Genomic DNA, 18,685 nt, shown 5'->3' on the forward strand with positions numbered 1-18,685 from the left:
ATTTTACTTCAGGGTATCCCTGGTATCTAGAATAATGCTTTGCACATGTTAGACAAACTATGAATGTATAGTGAGTAACTAATATAGGAACCAATACCACCACCAACAAAAACAAAACCAGTCTAGATTCAGGAAGTTGCTAAGGAGTACATTCCTCTGGTTTGTCACTCACTGACCTATACAAATAAAATCCAAGTCCCTCCTATAGTTGAGAGCTGAAAAAAGTAACACGACAATTATTATCTTTCTTGAGTTATTCAAGTTTGTTGGGCTTCAAATATATTATGAATACATTTTAAAACATGATTTATTTACCCTAACCCCAACTCACCTTACCCAGCAGAGCAAAAATATCATTTCCATCTTGTAATTCCTCTTCAAAACATTTCAGTGCTTTTTTAGTGTAAGGTTCTTTTCCTTTTGTGAGGTCAAGCCATGCTTTCAAAATCTGTCCCTGTAGGATGAACAATTCTAATCACACATCCATTTTATTGGAAATGAAAGAAATAAGTATAGATGAAAGAGGTAAACCTGACGTCCTTTTTTTTGTGATTAGTAAAGAAATCACCCGGTCAAAAAATGTTACAAATTATAAAAGTGTTCAGTTAAACTGTTTTCAAATCTTTTCCAGCCTAGAATCTTGTGAACTGTTAGGTATTTTCAGCCCTTACGGTTATAACGTGTTCAATATTAAAAAATTTGTCAAATATTCCATGAATCTTAAATAACCAATATTCTTATCTGGGACTTTGCTAGTAAATCATTAATCATAATTGTTAAATATGTAACTCAACACACAAACAAGAATCTGTTACCTCTTTTCTGGGCAAACAGACCATGTGAACTAAGATGGAAAAACATCAGTGTCTTGCTTGATACATATTAAAAATTAAGATAATCTGACAACTATCTTAATCCTTGTGATAGTCCAGTGCGTTTCAAATGAAAAGATCAATGGCCTCAAACTCAAAGGCTGAAGAAATCACAAATGTTTACTTTCAGAAATGTTAGTGAGTCAGTGGCTTATAAGGTTTATAGGATTAAAAAGAAGATAGATACAGGTTAATTTACTTTTCAATGTCAAATAAAAAATTGTAAAATCTGTCCTATCAAAAAATTTCTAGGCCAATTCATAGACTTACAAGTCTTTAGGATTATATTCATCTCCCTCTATCTCACCTGAAAAGACGTATATAAATACTAAAACAACACTATTTCTTTTTTCTTTTAAGGAGTTTATTTATTTGAGAGAAAGAGAGAAAAAGAGAGCCCAGGCATGGGGGTAGGAGGTGGGAGGAAGGGCAGAAGAGGGGATGCAGACTCTCCGCTGAGCAAGGGTCCTGATGCAGGGCTTAATCTAGAGGACCCTGAGATCATGATCTGAGTAAAGGCAGATAATGAACCGACGGAGTCACCCAGGCACTCCTAAAACAATCCAATTTCTACTCACTAGGTCAATGTCTGCATTTGAATCATTTCAACTATTGCCTCTCCATGGATGATTCCTAGTCTTTATTTCTAGTCCAATACCTCTTAAACTTTTTTTTTCCCCAAGAGCTCATCTACTATCTCCATCTCACTGTTCCACCAGAGACAGAAACAGCATGCCTGGAACCAAATATATCACCTACCCCCTCCATGATTATCTTTTCATCCCAACATATTCTCTATATTAACCAGTCTCTGAAACTATACAGGTTTAAGACCTCAGAGAGACATTCTTGATATCTGACACCTCAAAATTTTGCCCCCGCCACTTATAATCAGTTGGCAGCTCTTGTGGGTATTAAATATTCTCAAACTCATACCATAGTACAATATTTTAGTTGTAGGCCCTCAAAACCTTCTGCCAGAAAGTATATACTACCATTTTGGGGGCTGCACTCTCCCCAGGGTCAGTTCATCCTATAAACCATTGTTCAGTCTTGTGAATTTGCACTCTAATAATACCACCATCACGATTAAAAACCTCCATGACCTCTCCACGCCTAATCTCCACATTAGATATAAATATACGTATGTAGCCAGCAGCCAAGGCCCTTCACTTTGTCCCAACCGACCTCTCTAAGCTTTCCTTCCACCTTCTTCATCTGTGTACCCAGTGTTTCCATCAAATGTGAGCTTCTCACTATACCTGGAACCAACACATCTCTTTGTTTTTCTCATCCCATTTATTATTTCCCACCTTGAGAGTACCTGTTTCCCTTTCCCTTCATCTTTGCATTTGGAAACTGTATCCATCTGTCAGGTTTAAGCTTAAAACACTACTTCCTTCAAGAAATTCTTCCTCATTCTCCTAACATTTACAGATGTAACCTCTCCTTAAGTCCTCAGAATAGTACCTAGCACGAAGTGAGGAAGAACTATTAATTATTTATACTTTAACCACATGTCTCTCATACCACTGATAAATGGTCTCACAACATTAGCTGGGTATGTGCTCTATGACACTACTGGATTGATCCATCCATGTAGTAAAGTTTACGTATATTGCTCATTTTTGTTTTATTAACAGTGCAAATACTGGTTCCTTGTATCTAGAGCAGCTCAATAAGGAGAATGAGAGGGAAGGACAGAGAAAAGGAGAGAAGGGAGGAAAGGAATCAGAGAGGGATCTTTCCAAGAATTAATAAATAGCATAAGAGTAAACAACCTTAGACAACCACAATTTTATAAAATAATATTAAAATAAAGCTGCTCTTTACAAAGTGATAAAAGAGCAGAATAACAAAGAATACTACTGAATATAAGCTTTAGTAGTATACCTATTTCAAAATAAGAAACCCAACTACCTCTTTACTGCCATTTGACATTTTGATCATTCTGTCAATATATTCTCTCGCTTTGTCAAGACGGCCAATGTGCCATAAAAATAAGCCTGCATGGTACAAAGCTTTTGGCCCAGCTCCTTTACGTTGCTCCTTCATTCTGGCATCTGATTCCAGAATAGCTTCTCTATCTAGGAGGGGAAAAAGGCATTAAATGAAAATTAAATTCTAGATCAAGTGTTCATAATGGATCAATTAACAGAGCACAGAATATAGTCCTCTATAGCGCCACTGTCTAATAGAAATAAAATACAAGCCACATATGAAATTTAAAATTTCCTAGTAGTCACATCAAAGAAGTAAAAAGAAACAAGTAAAATTGATTTTAATAATATATTTTATTTAACTTAATATATCCGAGTTATCATTCCCACACAAAATTGACATGAAAATTATTGAGATACTTTTTTCTTACTACATTTTTAAAATCTGATATGTATTTTATACAAAGTACATCTCAACTATGATGCTAAATTTTCTCCAAAAATACTTGATTTGGGGGTGCACCTGGGTGGCTCAGTCGGTTAAGTGTCTACCTTGGGCTCAGGTCAAGATCTCAGGGGCCTGGGCCCTTTGTTTGGCTTCCTGCTCAGTGAGGAGTTTGAGTCTCCCTCTGCCCATCCCTCCACCCCTGCTCATGCTCACTCTCTAGCAAATAAATAAGTAAATAAAGTCTTTAATAAAAAAAAATACTTGATTTGTACTTAGATTCCATAAAATTTATAGCTGAAAACAGATTCATATATTCATTGTTCCAAACATAACTTTTCTAAAAACTGAATCAAATAGCAGTTTTAAATTTAAAATTAATTAGAATTAAATTTAAAATTCAGTTTCTCAAGCTAGATACATTTCAAATACTCAACAGCCACATGTGATTAATGACCACTATAATGTACAGTAGTTCTACAGTTTATGTCATTCTCAAGATAAAGGCTAAATAGGCAATTTTTTTTAACAGTAAGTAACTTGAAAAAACTAGCAATGATTCTAAAATTATTAGAGGTAAATCGAGGACTAGTACCCAAATTACCCAACTCCTTAATCCAATTCTAAAATATGTAAACATTACTGGCTGTTGTCATAGGCCAGTGAAAGGGAATACAATTACTATTATTTGCATGGTTTAATACTGGCTGCTTGGCAGCTCCCTTAAAAAGATGGTCTACCTGTAATAACTCTAACCATTAAATCTATTACATGTGTGCTTAGGCCACAAATGCTGATTATATCCAAATCCTGAATTGAATCAGAATATGGATCAACTATGCAATAAGTTACAAGAAATGTCAAAGTTGAAGGCTGTGATTCTAACCAATGACCTTTCTGGAAATGGCCATCCAGAAAAAGGTATTGTCTCTTCCTTTTATCTCTAATGATATCAACCTAAACTTAAATGTGGAACCACCAAGGCACAACTTTATGAGTTCACAAAACAAAACTGTTTCTGGAAGGCTACAGATTACTTGGCAAGAAGACCCTCCAATACACCCACTTGAACACCTTCATAAGTTTTCATTAAGTAGTCATGGTATAGAGACAGAGCTCTATAGAAACAGAATTTATCAGGGAGGGAAGGATCTGTAGTTTCCTGCCAGATGCCCATCAAATCCCAAGTGGGGGATATGTTAGCTGTGACACCATCTGCTCAAAGCTGGCTCTTTCCAGATATCAGCTCAAGTTCTTAACGCACCAAAGTCCTTTTTTAATCAGGGCTTATGTCAGCATTTAAGAATGGACATGAACGGCCGAGGCCCTTTCTAGGGATATCCGGGTCCCTTCTGAGCTTAAGCCCACTCAGAATCATCTATGGTAGAAAAGTAGAGTCAGTACTTAGGTGTTTCTAAACAATATTTCTGTCTCCATCTTTTTTGGTGTCCTGGAAATCACATTTCCCAACAGAACTAACATTCTTGAGAATAATCAATTAAGTGAAAACTTGATTCTAAAAGGAAAATGTTTTACACTAATTTGTGTTTTTTAGATTTACTGGCTATATCTCTCTGTGCAAATCCTGTGCTCCACCTAAACACACTCCTGCTGGATCACAGAGATCCATAAAAAGAGCCTAATCCTGAACCACTTCACATATTTGCTCATTGATTGATCCTGACAAGTTGCTATATATTCAAATCCTACTTGTCCTTCAAAGACCAGATTAAAGGCCCCATCTTCCCTAAAACCTTCACAGGCTCTATGGATTAACAGTACATACCATTTCTTCTATGGATTAGCAGTTCATACCATTTTCAGTTCATTTTGGACTCATTTGTTTTCTCATAATTTTATTTAATAGTAACATTAGAATTTAACCTTTGTGGGTTTTACATTTTCTTTTCTTCACGAGACTATAAACTTGATGTCATGGATCACTTCTTACAATTCTTTTGTATTCTCTAACATACTTGACGTGGTCCCTTGCAGATAGTAAGCATTAGTCTAGTCATTAGACTTGTTTACTTGTTAAACATATTAACGCTTTAACTTTTTTGCTGATCTGTGCAAGTGCATGTGGGGTGAAGGAGGTATGTGATACTTTGCTTAGGAAAAAAATTTTCTAATATTATAGAAAGTTGTAACATCTGACTTTTGTCTAATTATTTGAAACATGATCTATATTTATAATGCTATTAGCTGTTACTGAATATATATAAAAGAATACAGTACTATTTCCTCTTTATTACCTATAATTATGATATTCTGCTTCCGCCATTAAGAATCATCATATATTGACAGTTCACACAATTTTAATTGCTGGTTTATGCATAAAGTTCTTTCCATAATCGACTTATATTTCCCAGCCTATCACTAGATAGAAATTTACTGAATATCTTCCAAGAGTTAGCAACCCCCTTGTGCGGATGTGTACAGGCCTTTAAGAAGCTTAAGATATAGTGGAAGAGACAAACTGCACGTAGCTACAGCTTTGCACATAACAAACTACAGAGTTGGCTGCTGCAGAGCACTTTATGTATATACTTCTTCTGGGCTGTCCTTTGTTTAATAATTGCTAATATACATTCCACTTGATATTAATTCAAATGATCCCTATATATTAATGAAACTTCTGTCTTAGGATATAAGGAATATGAAAGGGATATAAGACATATATTTCTTGTGCTTGATATATCTGTAACCTTGCCAGAAAGATAAAACTAACTGATAAAGTAATAATTACAGGAAATTACAATAAAGCATTATCAGACTAAATGCTGTGGTAATTGAGAAAAATAAATGAAATGAGTAGAAAAAATTGTCCTAAGTACCATACTTAAATACTATACCTGGATTAGGACTCATTTTATGGGCATATATCAGTGCAATCAGAGAACAAAGGGATACATCTTGTTTATTTTTAATAGCCTCAAATTCACGAAGAGCGTCTTGAGTTTTACCTGAAAATCAAAATTACAAGGTGAAAAACTGTCATAGTACAAAACAAGAATTTAAAACGTATGGAACATGTTTAATAATTAGCACGTACCTTCCATTAATGTACCATAGGCATGATAAAACCTGAACACTGGATCATTACCATACCTCTTAACTCCTTCACTGGCAATAAGTAACACATGATGGAAATACCTCTCTTGACAATAGTAATGAATCAAAGTCTAAAAGGAAATAAGAAACAGATATTAACCTAAAATCTTGAATAATCTAAAGTCAGATAACATGATTTTTTTTCTTTCAAGCTCCTGAAAATATTGTTAAAGGCTAAAAGCTTAACATTAAGGTATGCAAAACACAATGAACACAAAATTTTGGGGACAACTCAATGTTTTCTAATAATTTCAGTCTTCTTTTTCTGACATATTTCTTAACACTGCTGAAATTAGGCTACTTTTACCCCTTGCCCTTCTTTTGCCCACATTTTATTAAAGGTTTTAGGAGATGGGAGAACAGACAAAAAACAGGAATAAGAAGGGCCTTCCATTGCCAGACCAGAGGATTCTTTCAAAAAAAAATCTTGCTTCTATTTTGTTTTTAAAGCATTACAAAGTAATGACAAATCGAATTCAGCAATTCATTGTCAAATGCTGTCTTGTTTTCTGAGTTCTACAACAAATAACTGTCAGTAGCAACAAATGTGCTAAACTGTTTTTTAGTGGAAATTACTATCTGTAAGCTTTTTTCAAAACTGTATTATTTAGATTTACACGGCAGAAAACGAATATCAAGAGATACTAACTTCTGATTAATTGGGTCTATGCTTTACAGCTTTTTCTCAGGATCACATCCAAGGCTTAGCTGCTAACCTCAGCAAAGAGGGAAGCCACGTTCACTACGGCTGTGATACACCTAACTTCCCTCCACTGACCGATGTGGGCCATCCCATACTCACCTACTCTGACTCTGCAGCTGGGATAGCAGGAGCAAGAAGTAGGGATGAAGCAGCGACCGACAGGATTGAAATATGAGTGTCTGTTTAGCTCTTTTTCTTTTAACAGCCTGTTATTTCTGGGGGGCTACAGTCCCCATGCTTCTCTAGAACACTTAGGCAAACATTCCTAACTTTTACTCCACTTACCTCCTTGTGGTTACCGCCCCCTGGTTCCTGGGACGCCCACAACACACTTTAGTAAAGTGCAGTTTTTCTCCTAAGATTGCAGATAACCTCTTAGTTTGCCACAACTAAGGACCTCTGTTCAGCATTTAAGCACCCATAACTCTCCGGAAAGGTAACATAAAAAGGATGTGGATTTAAAGGTGGAAAGATTTCAAAATTTTGGTTCATCTTGGGGTACCTTAGTTTGCTCATTTGTACAACGCTGCTGATCATTGTGACAATTAATTGTAACATCATACTGTAAAACTCCTAAAAAAAAGTTCCTCTGAATCCCATACATTGATGAAGTAAAAAATGTAGCATTCAGCCAAGACCTCTCATCTAAGCTCCAGATTCACCTTTCCATTTGCCCCTGTACCCAAGCCAGAAATCAAGTCACGGCATCCTCCCTTCCAGTTTGCCCAGTCCCCCTGATTCTAACCAGTCAGTAAGGCTCTTCGGCTCCTCTAGCCCACTTCCTACTCTTCATACCTTCTCATTCCTTGGTTTGTTCGGTCCAACAAACGTTTACTGACTACTAGTGCCAGGCACTGGGCTAGATGTGAAGATGGAGAAGACATGGTTCCTGACCCAGCTTAAATTCTTACAACTGAGACTAAGAATCTACAGACTAACCAATACAATTCAGGAAATGCAGGCAGGAAAAAAAGCTTATAAAGTACTTTGGAGACGTAGAAGAATGAGGTTGGGATGTGGGAGGACGAAAGAATAAAATCAAGGGAAAGAGTCTCCTGGGGGACTTCAGAACTGCCTCCTGCCTGGTGAACGCCTCACCACCCCCCCCCCCCCCCCACACACACACACACATACACTCTCTCCCTACTTTCCTTTCATGATCCTTGAGGAAGGCAGAGGAGTTAGCCAGGCAGAGGAACCGCAACAACAGACATAAGAAATCAGCAATGATTTTACAAGGACGGAGTGGGGACGGGGAAGTCTGAAAGTCATTCTAGATTGTAGAGCAGGAACTGGCAAAAAACTATGGCCTGCCACCTCTTTTTGTACAGTCAGCAAAGTAAGAATGGTTTATACATTTTCAAATGGTTGAAGGGGGCGGGGCCCCTTCAAGAAAAAAAAAAAGAAAAAAACACAACATGAAAATTTTAAGAAATTCAAATTTCAATGTCCATGAATAAAGTTTTATTGGAACAGGGCCATGCTCATTTAAGTATGTCTAGGGCTGCTTTCAAGCTGCAATGGCAGATTAGATGCCAGACACTTTGGCCTGAAAAACCCAAGATAATGTACTATTTTTATAGAGAAAGTTGGTCATTCCTTATTTTAGAGTCTTAAGACAGAGATTACAGGGTGAGGAGGTTGGAGAGAAAGGTAGGATCGAGCAAGGCCTCACTCATATTAAGGACTTGGATTTGCTCCTCTAGACTAAATGATGATGATGTAAGGATGATTTAGGGGCAGATGGGACTAGGCAGGGAAAGATAAGGAAAGGCCGAGTCAGGCTCCTAACCATCCCAAGAAAACAGGATAAGACAGTAAAACCAGAGAATATAATAAACCTGGCACCCTAGCTCCAAAATGTTAGGGAGTATCTCCCTTTATCGGCTACCAAGTAATCACAGAAACTCACCAGACTGCAAAGAAATAGATCATTAAGGTGTTATCAATAGTCCCTGCTCAAACCAAGACAGCACAAGAATCTCAAGGCCATGGGCTCCCCGGCTAGGTTCTCATTAAAAGACGGCCACTAAAAGCCCTCAGTGGCAACCCCGACGGACCCCTGTCACTTCCGAGAGCTTCCTCTGTATCTCGGCCTAGTAAACTTCCATCGCTTTGCTCACTCTGTTGTGTCCACGAGATTCATTTCTTTGACTCTGTGAGACAAGAACCAAGCTCTCTTGTATCAATGAGGCACCAGGTAACTATTTGGTGCGAAAGTGTTTTTTTTTTTTTTTTAAGATTTTATTTATTTTTTCATGAGACTCACACACACAGAGAGAGAGCAAGGCAGAGACACAGGCAGAGGGAGAAGCAGGCTCCATGCAGGGAGCCCGACATGGGACTCGATCCCCGGGACTCCAGGATCGTGCCCTGGGCCAAAGGCAGGTGCTAAACCTGAGCCACCCAGGAATCCCCAGCGCGAAAGTGTTTTTATTAAAAAGTTCATGTGGGTGGTCGTGCAAAGGATAACTTAAAGTGATGGAAAAAAATAAAGAGATGGGAAAAGAATTCAGAAAATAATGTAACTCAGGCCAAAAAAAAAAAAAAAAAAAGGCAAAAGACCTTGCAGCAAGCAGTCCCTCTCACTGCCAAACTGTCCTTCCTCCACTTACCATCATCTAACATAGTACTTCGTATCTGACTCCTACTCAAAGGCAAGCTCCAAGCCTGGGAGAATTTTTCTTGGTTTTGATATCCAGGGCTTCTCCTCTTCAGGGCTTAGGACAGGGCCAGCAGTAGAGCGCGCTCTCAATGGGGCACTTGGCGGGGATGAGCACTGGGTGTTATGCTATATGTTGGCAAACTGAACTCCAATAAAAAAAATTTTTTTTTTTGTAAATATCTATGTTTGCTTATCAACAGCTCTTTATCGAGTGTAGGTTTTTGCCCAGCAGTAGACTGCAAAGTCTGTGAAGGCAGGGGCTGTTCACTTCTGCTCATCACTATCTCCAGCTTCCAGGGGACACCCAGCGAGCCCCCCCCCCCCCCCACACCATCTACATGTGCTGGCGAAGAAACTCTGAATTCCCAAGCCTCGTGTCCCTGTTTTTAGATCATTTCCTAAGTGGTCGGTGCTAAAAGATTTGCTTAACAGATGAATCGGGGACCACCACCCCAAAACGAAGACGCTTCCATTTCCAAGCCTCTTTGTTTTCACGGAATCTCTGCAAAGTCCCTTCCATCCGCCAGGTTTACCGGCCCCAGTTGGCTTAACGAAGCCCTGGACGCTGCCCCGGGAGGCGCAGGAGGGGTTATCCGTCGACCCCGGCTGTCCCAGCCTTTACTTGGACGCAAAGTCCAAGTAAACAGCAGCAAGGCGGAGGGGGCCGGGGGGGGGGGGGGGGGACAAGCACACGGACGGCGATTCGCTGGCAGCCGTGCGCGCGGGCCGCCGCGACCCGAGATCGCGAGGCAGGGCCCCGCGGTGCAGCCCCGCGGTGCAGCCCAGGAGGTGCAGCCCCGCGGTGCAGCCCAGGAGGTGCAGCCCCGCGGTGCAGCCCAGGCGGTGCAGCCCGGCGGTGCAGCCCAGGAGGTGCAGCCCCGCGGTGCAGCCCAGGCGGTGCAGCCCAGGAGGTGCAGCCCCGCGGTGCAGCCCAGGAGGTGCAGCCCGGCGGTGCAGCCCCGCGGTGCAGCCCAGGAGGTGCACCCCCGCGGTGCAGCCCATGAGGTGCAGCCCAGGAGGTGCAGCCCCGCGGTGCAGCCCAGGAGGTGCAGCTGCGGCCCGCACGCCCCGCCGGGCACCTGGCGCAGCGCGGCTGCAAGGGCACGGCCGCGGAGCGACGCCCCCGCCTGCCCGGTGCTCCCCCGGCCCCGCTCACCTTCAGCCCCTGCGAATCCATGGCTCCCCGGGGACTAAATCGCGGCCTCCGAGACCCACCGCCGCCGCAGGACAGCCCCGGAGCCCCGGGCTCAGCGCCGCGCAGCCCAGGCCCAGCCCGCGGCTCGCGCTCCGGGACGCGGGGGGCGGGGCAGGGGCGGGGCGGAGGGCGGGGCTGCGCTGCCATTGGCTGCCGACGGCGGGGGGCGGGTCCTCAGCGCAGGGATTGGCTGGGGCGGGGGCGGGGGCGGTGCTGCGAGGACCCGGGAGAGGCGGGGGCCGGCGCCCTGCGGGTGCGGACGGAGGGAGGGCTCGGGGCGGGCCGAGCCTCGGGGAGGAAGGAGCGAAGGAAATAGCACGGCCCGGTGCTTCCCGTCCGGCCACAGGGAGACACCATCTTCTGCGCGGCGGTGCGGAGGCCGCTGCCCGCGACGCGGTGTTGGGAGGCCTGACGGCGCCGAGGGGGACCTGGGGCGCGACCGCCTGCGTGGCCCCGCGGCTGAGCATCTGCCCTTGGCCCAGGGCGTGGCCCCAGTGCGGGGATCGAGTCCTGCAACGGGCTCCTGCGTGGAGCCTGCTTCTCCCTCTGCCTGTGTCTCTGCCTCTCCCTCCCTCTGTCTCTCTCTCTCTCTCTCTCTGTGTCTCATGAATGAATAAATAAAATCTTTAAAAAAAAAAAAGCTGTCTCTCTGTGTGTCTCACGAATAAATAAAATCCTGAAAAAGAAAAAAAACCTTGGGCTTTCACGTAGTTGCGTGGCCGCCGCCAGGTGGCGCAGACGAGTCCGTTCTTCACCGGCGCCGAGCTGCGGGAGCTCACCTCTGTGCACGCGTTGCTGCAATCCCGTGTTTGCTGTTAGCATTGGATCACTTCTTGTCTCTACGAGCTCCGACACTGATGGAAGTTTTTTTTCCCCCCAGGATTTTATTTTAATGATGCACTGCTGAGTTGAAGCTGCCAGCGAGCTGAACTCCCGTGCGCGGGGCAGGCAGGCCCGGCTGGCTCGGTCCTGGAGCCTCCGACTCTTGCTCTCAGTCCTCAGTTCTGCGCCCACATGGCGGGTAGAAATCACTTCAAAGAATTAACTCCTCTGCGGATGTTTATGTTTGTACCCATCGGGCAACTCTGACAGCTGCTCACAGATTTCTTTAGGTCGGAAAATTTTTAAATATGATGAATTAAGACATCTCCTGTTTGAGCTTACAGTTACTTTGAAAACGGTGGTAAAGATTTGAGGTTTAAGTGGGGTTTTTTTGTAGATTATAAATGTCCATCCCACCTTTAGTAATCTTACTTTAGTTGATATGTTTGGAAGATGCCATAATCAGATTTTACATTCGTTGAAGAGGAAGGGGGCCTAAGGGGCTCCCTCTGCTGAGTTTTCTGCTCAGGTCCTGAGATAGGGTCCTGAGGTCAAGCCCAGTGTCTGGCTGGTACTCAAGGCAGCCGGCTTCACTCTCTCCCTCTGCGCATCCCACTCATGCTCACTCGTGCTCACTTACACACACTCTCTCTCCAATAAATAAATCTTAAAAAAAAAAAATCTGCTGAGGAGGCAATGAACATTAGCTTTTCTCCATGCTAGTAGGTTAGGTAATGACAATCTAGAAGGAAAAAGTGGTTACTTTCCCAGACTCCATGGCTGGGTAACATTCTTCATTGGTTTATGTATAAAGATTGCTCCACCCAAAGTCGCATATTGTTTTCATGAGGATTATTTTTTTGTTTCCAGTATTTATAGTCGAAACTAGACAACTGCGCTGATGGACAACGTGTAAGTGCTGGTCTGAATCTCAAAGCCTGTAGTATAATTTGCACTTATAGGTCATGGTGCTCATCAAAGTGCAGAATCTTGAACTCCTTGGTTCTGGTTCTAAGTGAAAAGTTCATTGGAAAGAAAACATTTAAGGATGTGGTTAAAGGCACAGGTGATCCAGCTACTGTTCTGAAAACTTTAAAGTCTAAACTTGGACCATCAATCAGACCATTGGAAGGCTGCATGCTTGGACCATGTTAATTTAGCCCTTTATAGAATTTCCTTCATTGAGTTTTGTTCGATGATTAAATTATTTAACACAAAACACCATCCCTGGCACTCCATGAGTGTCTGTTGGATTAAATCTACTTTAGAAATTTTCTTCGCCGAGGCTGGCACCTTGATGTTCGCCATATAAGGTAAGAAGTTTCTTTTGGATCCCGGGCCAGGAAAAACTGTCTTCCCTAAAAAAACCAAGGCATGTGTTCCTCAGCTCAAACATTTTTATTGACTCACCTTTGCCTACCAATTTCTGAGTGTGGCATCTAAGACTCTTCACTTCATCGTCTTCTTAAACGTGCTTCACCCTCCCCAGAGCCTGTATTTTAGGCAAATGGGACAACCATTCTTTCTTCTAGGAATGCTTTCCCCTACTCTGGGCTCGATCTTCATCTGAAAAAAATCTACTCTTTCTTCAGAGTGCATCTCAAATCTCATTCTGTATGAAGGCTTTAGGATTACCATAACTGGATGGATGTGAGAGGTTGCGTGGAATGGTAGGAAGAAAATGGTCTCCCAGACCTAAAGTAGAACTCTTACCTGTATACAGTTGTGACTTAGGAAGAAGCACTTTCCTGAGCCTTAGTTTCTTCAATAACTGAAGAAACTAAACACCTAACACACATGGAAATTTCCTAACATATAATAGGCATTCTGCAACCAGTAATTCCCATTAAACGCATAGTGCTCTGCACCACCTGCAGCACTCACGTGTTCCTTGTACTCTGGTTTTGGTGTACTCTTTGTTAAATTTAATCTTGTCTATTATATGGTGAGCTCCTTAAAGCCATGCATGTAGTGTAGTCGGTAAGAGCTTAGTCCCTCGAGACAGATCATCTGAGATCATATCCTAATACTATTATTTACTAGTTGTCCATTGGGAAAAATTACTTAGCCTCTCTGTGTTTCAGCTGTAAACTGAAACTAATACCTCAGAAAGTTAAAAAGATTAAATTAGTTAATATTTAATGGATACAGCAGTATTAGGTATGTGGTAAGCATTGAATAACTTTAACCTCTGATTATTTGTACTCCCAACTTCTCCAAGTATAGAATATGGTATTGATTCTGTAAGCATTTAGTAAATCTTACAGGACTGTTGGGGCTCTACAATTGCGTCTGTTTGGCTTTCTTCTTTCCCATTCTTAAACTAAGCTACTTGTATCTGCATTATTTCATATAAACTAGAAGTTAAAGGAAAAACATTTAGGATAAACAAGTGGTTCTGGTGAAGACAAAAGTAAAGAAAAAAAATAAAGCAGACATATGGAACATGGAATCTGGTAAGAACTTTAGAGGGATGCCTGGGTGGCTCGGTGGTTGAGTGTCTGCCTTTGGCTCAGGTCATGATCACATATCAGGCTCCCCAGAGGGAGCCTACTTCTCCCTCTGCCTATGTCTCTGCCTCTCTCTCTGTGCCTCTCATGAATAAATAAAATCTTTAAAAAAAAAGAACCTTAGAGACTATTGTCCAACCTCTTTATTTTCCAAAGGAGTAGAATGAGGTCCAAAGAGATGAAATAATCCACCCCAAATCTCACAGTTTTCTACTTCCAATGTAGCCTTCAAAGCAGTTATGAAGAATGGACAAGATGAAGTGTTTGTCTTTCTTCTCTTCTTAAGGCTATTACTATAAAGTTGAAATAGGAGATGAAGAGGTTAAAATGTATGAAATCCAAATAAACCAGCACACAGTTCAGTCTCAGAGGGGACATTATAGAAAAGTTAGAGGTTAACCGAAGGCAGGAATCTGAGTTATGGCTCTGACCCTTAATAACTTTTCAACTCTGGGCAAGTTTTTAACCTTTCTCTGCTTTAGTTGATACATCTGTAATGAGTAATTGGAAATAGGATAATAATATTTGCTTTATCAATATTTAGACTAAATGAGATTATAGTAAGGTCATTGAAATATTGAAAAGTCCCGTGTGAAAGAACGTGGCACACTTACAGGAAAACTCCTTAGCTGATGAGGTGTTTGACTATGGGGCAACCACCTTGCTTTGCTGAGATTAGGATCCAACCTTTCATACGCTGTCTAGTGCTCTTTTCTTTTCCAAATAACACAGGACAAAAGTACCATACTTTTGAATCATGTATGAAGCATGGTATCTGCTAATGCAAAAAATATGATTTTTGTAACTCATCCATTTAAAATTCTACAATTTGAGGCTCCTGGGTGGCTCAGTTGGTTAAGTATCTGCCTTCAGCTCAGGTCATGATCTCAGGGGCCTGGGATGAAGGCCCATTTTGGGGGCTCCCTGCTGAGTGGGAAGTCTGCTTTTCCCTGTCCCTCTGCTGCTCCCCCTACTTGTGCTCTCTCTCTCTCTCTCTCTCTCCCTCTCTTGCTCTGTCAAATAAATAAATAAAATCATAATAAAATAAAATAAAATTCTGCAATTTTATTCATTTAAGTTAGGGAGAAGACAGTAATTCTTGTTCCTCTCTTCCTATACTTTAAAGTCTAGTAAAGGTGAACAATGAATGGGTAGTCACAATAGGAAATGAATAAATTATAAGTAGTGATCTCCTTAATTGCTGTTTTAGTAAGTGCAGTTAAACAGACTAAATTGAGTGGTCTCTTCACAAATTTAGGGATTAATGTATTAAGAACAAAGTGAAATTAACATCACTTGTTATAGTCCAGAGAGTTCTTCTCCTCAATTCCTACAATTGACTTCTTTTCAACCATTGATACTTTTTCTTTAAAAATACCCACGCAGCTCAGCTATCTGATGGCTAAGAATTCCTAATAACAGAAAAATTTGCCTCTTGCTCATCTATCAGATGTGGTGACTGTTTCTACTCAAATACCATGATGGAGATTTACCAAGGGAGTTATTTTTTTTTCTTGGTTTTCTTGATTATATTTTGACATTTAATCTATGCAAAAGTAGGAGGGGGAAGATACAGAAAAATATTTTTCAGAAGAGTCTGGAATTTTGAAATAGAAATAATAAATTATTTAAATTTACATTTAAATAACGTGGTTTACAACCACGATATACAGAACATCTTCACGAGATGCCATCTGTCTTCTTTCTACTCCTTTCAAGAATCTTTATCTGGTTGATAAAATAAGAACAAAGAATAGTGACAACTCCCCCGTCAGCCTGGAATTTACTCATGTGGGTCCAAGTTCATATCTGAAAAATCTTACCCAACATCAAATTCACACTGCGGTCTTCCTAGACAGTGTTATTTCTGGATGTAAGATAACCAGCGGTCTGTTCTACTTTTTATCCTAAAGTTGAGAAAAATCATGCTTTGGCTTTGTAGGTGTATGATTCTTGATAACTTTGTTTATGGCAGTGTTTCCGTTTGGTCACCAACATTCCTTAGAGGCAATACATTCTAATGTATAATGTTGAGTTTGCAAAAATGAATGAGGGAACAGTGGCTTCATGCCCATGCCCAGTACACATGAGGTCATGAAGGATGCTGTGCTCTAATGCGATTGTCTTTGAGTATGTTGGATAAGATTTGTCTTACTGGCCTTCCTTTCTCTGCCTTTCCCATTGGTCTCTCTCTTCCCTGCATCCATTTCAGCATCTGATGTTAACAGCCACTGTATGATACCTCTGCTCCAGTAGATTGCCTCTTCATTTTGTCATTCTAGTGTGCTTGCACTTAATACCTCTTATTTCTCCAACTTCAGAAGCTCATTAGAGTGTCACTTCACCCTGAGGCACATGGCACGCCTTCCACCCTGAAGGCACCTGAGTCCATCAGTCCTCTCAGGAAGAGCACCTTTGCCAGAGTGATGCCTGGAAGCAGGGCTTATGTTTCCCTCTCACAGCTTATGAGATTTTTTTTTTCCTCTCCAGGTTTTTTTCTTTTCACATCTTACTCCTGGCTTCTCATTCATAGACTCCTCCTCATCGGCCTTACCACTTATCTGAATTAGCTGAATTAAAACAGCTGGAGCTCACACCACAGGATCCCTGCTCATAAATCCATTTACAACTGAGCTCTAATTTGTGGCAATATATTTTTCCCCAAATCTTTATTTTGAGGATTTTCAAACATGTGAAAAATTGAACAATATAATGAACATTCCTATACTCATCACCGGAGAACTTTTCTGAGATGCTATTTTATTGCTCTCTGGATTTTCCATTCTCTTCAATTTATGTACATGACTAGGCCCTTAGTATTTTGTATCAGGGTGGAAGCAAAAGTCTTTAGAAACGTGCTGCCCAGTGAAACAGCCACTAGCCACATGAGGCTATTTAAATTTACATAGTTAAAATGAAAATTAAATTCATCAGTTGCTCTAGACACATTTCAGATGCTCAGTAGCCACGTGTGTTGTGGCCAGCACGCACAGAGGACAATTTCATCGTCTCAGGAAATTCTATTTTACAGCACTTCAGAAGAATTTGAGATCTTTTCTAAAATAAAAGACCTTTCACAAAAGAGCTGGGTTTCTTGGCAGATAGAAGGGGCCAGATCAGTGCCACTAAGGCAAAAGAGGGAGGACTTTCCAGAAACAGAGACAGAGACAAAAGTCAATAGAGTCCTATAATTTCAGGTATCCACACCGCCACCCCCCCCACCCCCGCCCATCTGTGACAGTGTACCCAGAGGGAGGCGAAACTTCAGAACTTCAGATACATGGTTGCATGGTGGACCCAGTAAAGCTGAATCTGTAATACCAACCTCAGGGACCCACTTTAGTCTGGACAATAAGGAAGTCATCAGAAGCTGTCATGAACTGCGGGGGTCAAGAAACGTCTCCCCTTTTTTGAGCACCATATGAACCTCTTGGATTCTAATTGAGTCCTGGGAGAGGAGGATGTTCCTACCGAGTGGAATTAATTTCCTGGCTATCCAATAGACTGATGCTAAGTTTTGAATTTTATTAGATTTAAAAGAAGAAAAGAAAGAAGAAGAAAAAGAAATAGAAATTTTTTTGCACATATGAATTTCGGGACTGAATTTCAAGCCCACCAAAAATAGTGAAAGTTGTCTTTGGTAATTATTTAAAATATATGTGTATTTAAATAGTGTATGGGTTTTTGGCCACTGGGGGACATTGTTGCCCCATGCATAAGACAAGCAGTGGTTCTCAAACTTGAGCATACATCAAAATTACCTAGAGGGCTCCTTAAAACATAGATTGCTAGATTGCCACCTGCAAAGGTTCTAGTTCAATTTGTGGGGAGAGGGGGCTCAAAAATAGGAATTTCTAACACAGTCTCACATAGTGTTGTTGCTGCTGGTCTGGGGACCATGCTTTGAAACCCACTGCTTTAGCGAAAATTGTAGCGAAAATATAACATTAAGACTATTTATTGACCAAACTTGTTTCATCATTAGGGTATTCTAATGGACACAGAGAACAATCTAGATGCTATACTAACAACTGGCCTTAGTCTAGCATACGAATTTTGCGTGGTATTCCAATAGTTAATAAGAGCACTTTAGAAAGTCATAGTTTCTATATAGTTGAAGTTCATAGTTCTGTATAGTGCAATGGACGGAATGAAGTTTAAGACCAAAAATCTTCATGGCTTCTGTGACTAAATTAGCTTAGGTCTAAACAGAACTTGATCCCCCAAATAATGGTTTAGAAGATGCTCTCAAGATGCGTACCCAAATATACCTTAAAACCCGATAATTTATTTCCCAATTATAATTCAAATAATATCAAGGAGACTAGATTTGGCAGGATAATCCGGGGTGAGGTTCTATTTCAGAGTTGCATTGGAGACTTGGACATGAGCCCCCTCATAAAATAAGACTTTCAGAGC

The 18,685-nt window shown here is 41.2% G+C and overlaps 1 protein-coding gene across 1 annotated transcript in view; it reads right to left on the minus strand.

The window, feature by feature from the left end:
- Positions 1–11,041, minus strand: part of TTC21B (tetratricopeptide repeat domain 21B) — a 78,983-nt gene extending 67,942 nt beyond the window's left edge. The window contains exons 1-5 of the mRNA XM_025994123.2: positions 10,896–11,041; positions 6,313–6,442; positions 6,113–6,223; positions 2,793–2,959; positions 332–454 (exon numbers count right to left, since the gene is read on the minus strand). Of these exons, the coding sequence (XP_025849908.2) occupies positions 332–454; positions 2,793–2,959; positions 6,113–6,223; positions 6,313–6,442; positions 10,896–10,916 (552 nt within the window). The 5' untranslated portion in view covers positions 10,917–11,041. The remainder of the gene's footprint in view (positions 1–331; positions 455–2,792; positions 2,960–6,112; positions 6,224–6,312; positions 6,443–10,895) is intronic.
- Between the last annotated feature and the right edge of the window lie 7,644 nt (positions 11,042–18,685).

This window comes from Vulpes vulpes, chromosome 3, assembly GCF_048418805.1.
Source record: "Vulpes vulpes isolate BD-2025 chromosome 3, VulVul3, whole genome shotgun sequence".
NCBI lineage: Eukaryota > Metazoa > Chordata > Mammalia > Carnivora > Canidae > Vulpes > Vulpes vulpes.